At 35.2% G+C, this 3,098-nt stretch overlaps 1 protein-coding gene across 1 annotated transcript; it reads left to right on the top strand.

The window, feature by feature from the left end:
- The first annotated feature begins 2,630 nt into the window (after positions 1-2,630).
- On the top strand, positions 2,631-3,098 carry LOC122889504 (nucleoside diphosphate kinase A-like). The gene has a single exon (XM_044224702.1). The coding sequence runs from the start codon at positions 2,640-2,642 to the stop codon at positions 3,096-3,098; it is 459 nt and encodes a 152-aa protein (XP_044080637.1). The 5' UTR covers positions 2,631-2,639.

The following is a 3,098-nucleotide window of genomic DNA, read 5'->3' as shown; positions in this document are numbered from 1 at the left end:
AAATTTTGAAAATACACCCAGGGGGTGGGTTTAACAGTCAATTAGAAGTAGCTGAAGGCTTGGCAAATTTAAAAACAGATTAAGAGAAATTATATAATCTGTAAAACAGAGATAAACTTATTGAAAAAAATTAATACAGCCCTATTGATCTTTATGACATTATCAAATAGTCTAACATATATATAATGAGAATCCCAGAATGTGACAGGAAAAAGTTTGAAAAAATAATGGCTGAAATTTTTCCAAATTTGTCGGAATACGTACACCTACAGATCCAAGAAGCCAAGCAAAACTCAAGCAGGATATATATAGAGAGAGAGTAAGAGAGAGAGAGAGGGAGAAGTTTATATCAAGAGCATCATGGTGAAATTATTGAAAAAGCAAGGATAAAGAAAAAATCTTAAAAGCATCTAGAAAAAAATGACATAACCACCAACCTGGGTGGGTGGGTGGAGGGACATAATTCAGAAAAAATGAAGGGTAGAGGACAATGAAATTACATTTTTAGACTTGAACTTGGAGGGGGAGCAGAGGGACAACATAATCCAGAATTATTTATCTAGAGAAAGTTTATCTTTAAAATGATGGTGAAATAAAGATAATTTCAGATAATTGAAAACTTAAAATTTATTGCCAGCTGATGTCTATTACAAGAAATGCTTTAAAAAAATTCTTCAGAGGGAATTTATACTAGTTGGAAACGTGGGTCCTCAGAAAGAAATGAAGAGCACTTAGGAAAAATAAAAAAGAGCATTGGAAATGGCAAATATGTAGGTAAATATAAAACAGTATAATGAATAATGTTTTTCTGAAAATAAATAAATTGAAAAAAAACAGTATACATGGTTTTCTTAATTTCTTTATAAAACATGTAATTGTTCAAGACAAAAATTATTGACTATATTTAAATATATGTGGATCTAATATATATGACAATAATAACATTAAGGATGGGAGAAAAGTAGAACAACACTTTCTCAAGGTTCTCACATTTTACATCAGGTACTACAATATAATCTGTATGCACACTGAGATAATCTAAGGATGTATACAGTAAGTGCTAGAATAAGCACTCAAAATTAATGTAAAGAGGTTTAGCAGAAGGCCAATAGAAGACTTAAGATGAAGTATGAAGAAATAATGATTAACCCAGAAAAAAGCAAGAAGGGACATACAGAAGAACAAAAAAAGGATTAAACATATAGAATATGATTGCAAATGACAGTAAATCTAAGTCCAACTACAATATTACATTAAAAATAAGTAGACTAAAATCTCCAAATGAAAGCCAGAAATTATCAGACTAAATGTAAATAATAAAATCAAGATTTTATTACCAACTATAAGCTATTACAAGAGATGCATATTTACAAACACACCCACATAAAGATACAAATTGATTGAAAAGGGTGGAAAAAGATTTATCGGGCAAACAGTAAGCCTGAGAAAAGTGGAGTGGCTATATGACTATCAGACAATATGGACTTCAAGGCACAAGTATTACAAGAGATAAGGGGGGACAGTTCATTACAAAAGGAAGGAAGGAGGGAAGAGCGAAAGGAAGGTAGGTAGGAAAGAAAGGAAAGGATCAAATAAAATCATCAGGTAGAAATAAAAACCCAACTGAAGACATAAAAATCCTGTGTATGCACCTAATAACACAAATTCAATATATATAAAGCAAAACTTCAACAAACTAAAAGAAGAAATAGACAAATCTACAATCACAAAATGTAACCCTCAGCTCAATGAGTGATGGAACAACTAAATATAAAAATCCATAAGGATAGGAGGGCCTGGGTGGCTCAATCAGTTAAGCATCTGACTCTTGATTTTGGCTCGATTTATGATCTCAGATTCCGGGGATTGAGCTTGTGCTCAGCCCACGTGGGGCTTGTGCTCAGCCTGAAGTCTGCCTGTCCCTCTCCCTCTGCTTCTCCCCCTGCTCTCCTCTCTCTCTCAAATAAATAAGTAAATTTAAAAAAATAAATATTTTTAAAAAATCCATAAGGGTATAACTGATGGGAATGACACTATCAATACTGAACTGATATTTATAGAAACAATAGTCAGTTACAGAATCACTCACCTGCAGAATATACATTCTTCTTAAAGAGCACATAGACTGTTTACTAAGGCAGGTAACATGCTAGGATATGAAATGTCTCAATAAATTTCGAGAAAGTTTGAAATCTTGATTTATCTTCTCTGGCCACAACAGAATTAAATTAGAAAAGCAGCTAAATATTTGGAAATTACACACACATTTCAAAGAAATGAGTCTAAGAAGAAACCATAAGGGAAATAAAAAAATATTTTGAAATGATGAAAATGAAAATACAAAATAACAAAAATTGTGAATGTAGATAAAGCAGGGCATAGAGGGAAATGCATAGCTTTAAATATTTCTATTTTTAAAAAATGGAAAGGTCTGGAATCAATAATACACTCTTCTACTCCGAGCAGTTGGCAAAACGAGAGGAATCAAATTCAAATTAAGTAGCAAGAAGGAAATAATAAAGCTCAAAAATCAATGAACTAGAAAACAAAAAATCAGTGGAACCAAAAGACGGCTTTTTAAAAAGATTTTTTAAAATGATAAACTTCTCGCTAGGCAGCTGGACCAGCTGGAGGGGACCATGGCCAACAGTGAACGCACCTTCATTGTCATCAAGCCTGATGGGTTGCAGCGCAGCCTCGTGGGAGAAATCATCAAGCGTTTTGAGCAAAAGGGATTCCGCTTCATTGCTATGAAATTAATTCAGGCTTCTGAAGACCTTCTCAAGGAGCACTACATCGACCTGAAGGATCGTCCCTTCTTTGCCGGCTTGGTCAAGTACATGCAGTCAGGGCCCGTGGTTGTCATGGTCTGGGAGGACCTGAACGTGGTGAAGACAGGCCGAGTGATGCTTGGGGAGACCAACCCTCCAGACTCCAAGCTTGGGACCATTCGTGGGGACTTCTGCATCCAAGTTGGCAGGAACATTATTCACGGCAAAGACTCCGTGGAGAGTGCGGAGAAGGAGATTGGCTTATGGCTCCAGCCTGAAGAGCTGGTGTATTACAAGAGCTGTGCTCAGAGCTGGATCTACGAGTGA

This window comes from Neovison vison, chromosome 11 (genome assembly GCF_020171115.1).
Source record: "Neovison vison isolate M4711 chromosome 11, ASM_NN_V1, whole genome shotgun sequence".
NCBI classification, from domain to species: Eukaryota; Metazoa; Chordata; class Mammalia; order Carnivora; family Mustelidae; genus Neogale; species Neogale vison.
The sequence above is the reverse complement of the archived record's forward strand: the minus strand, read 5'-3'. Positions and strand labels throughout refer to the sequence as shown.

Bases quoted from the DNA above. Each gene is read 5' to 3' on its own strand.
- LOC122889504 (XM_044224702.1), top strand. From the start codon at position 2,640: ATGGCCAACAGTGAACGCACCTTCATTGTCATCAAGCCTGATGGGTTG.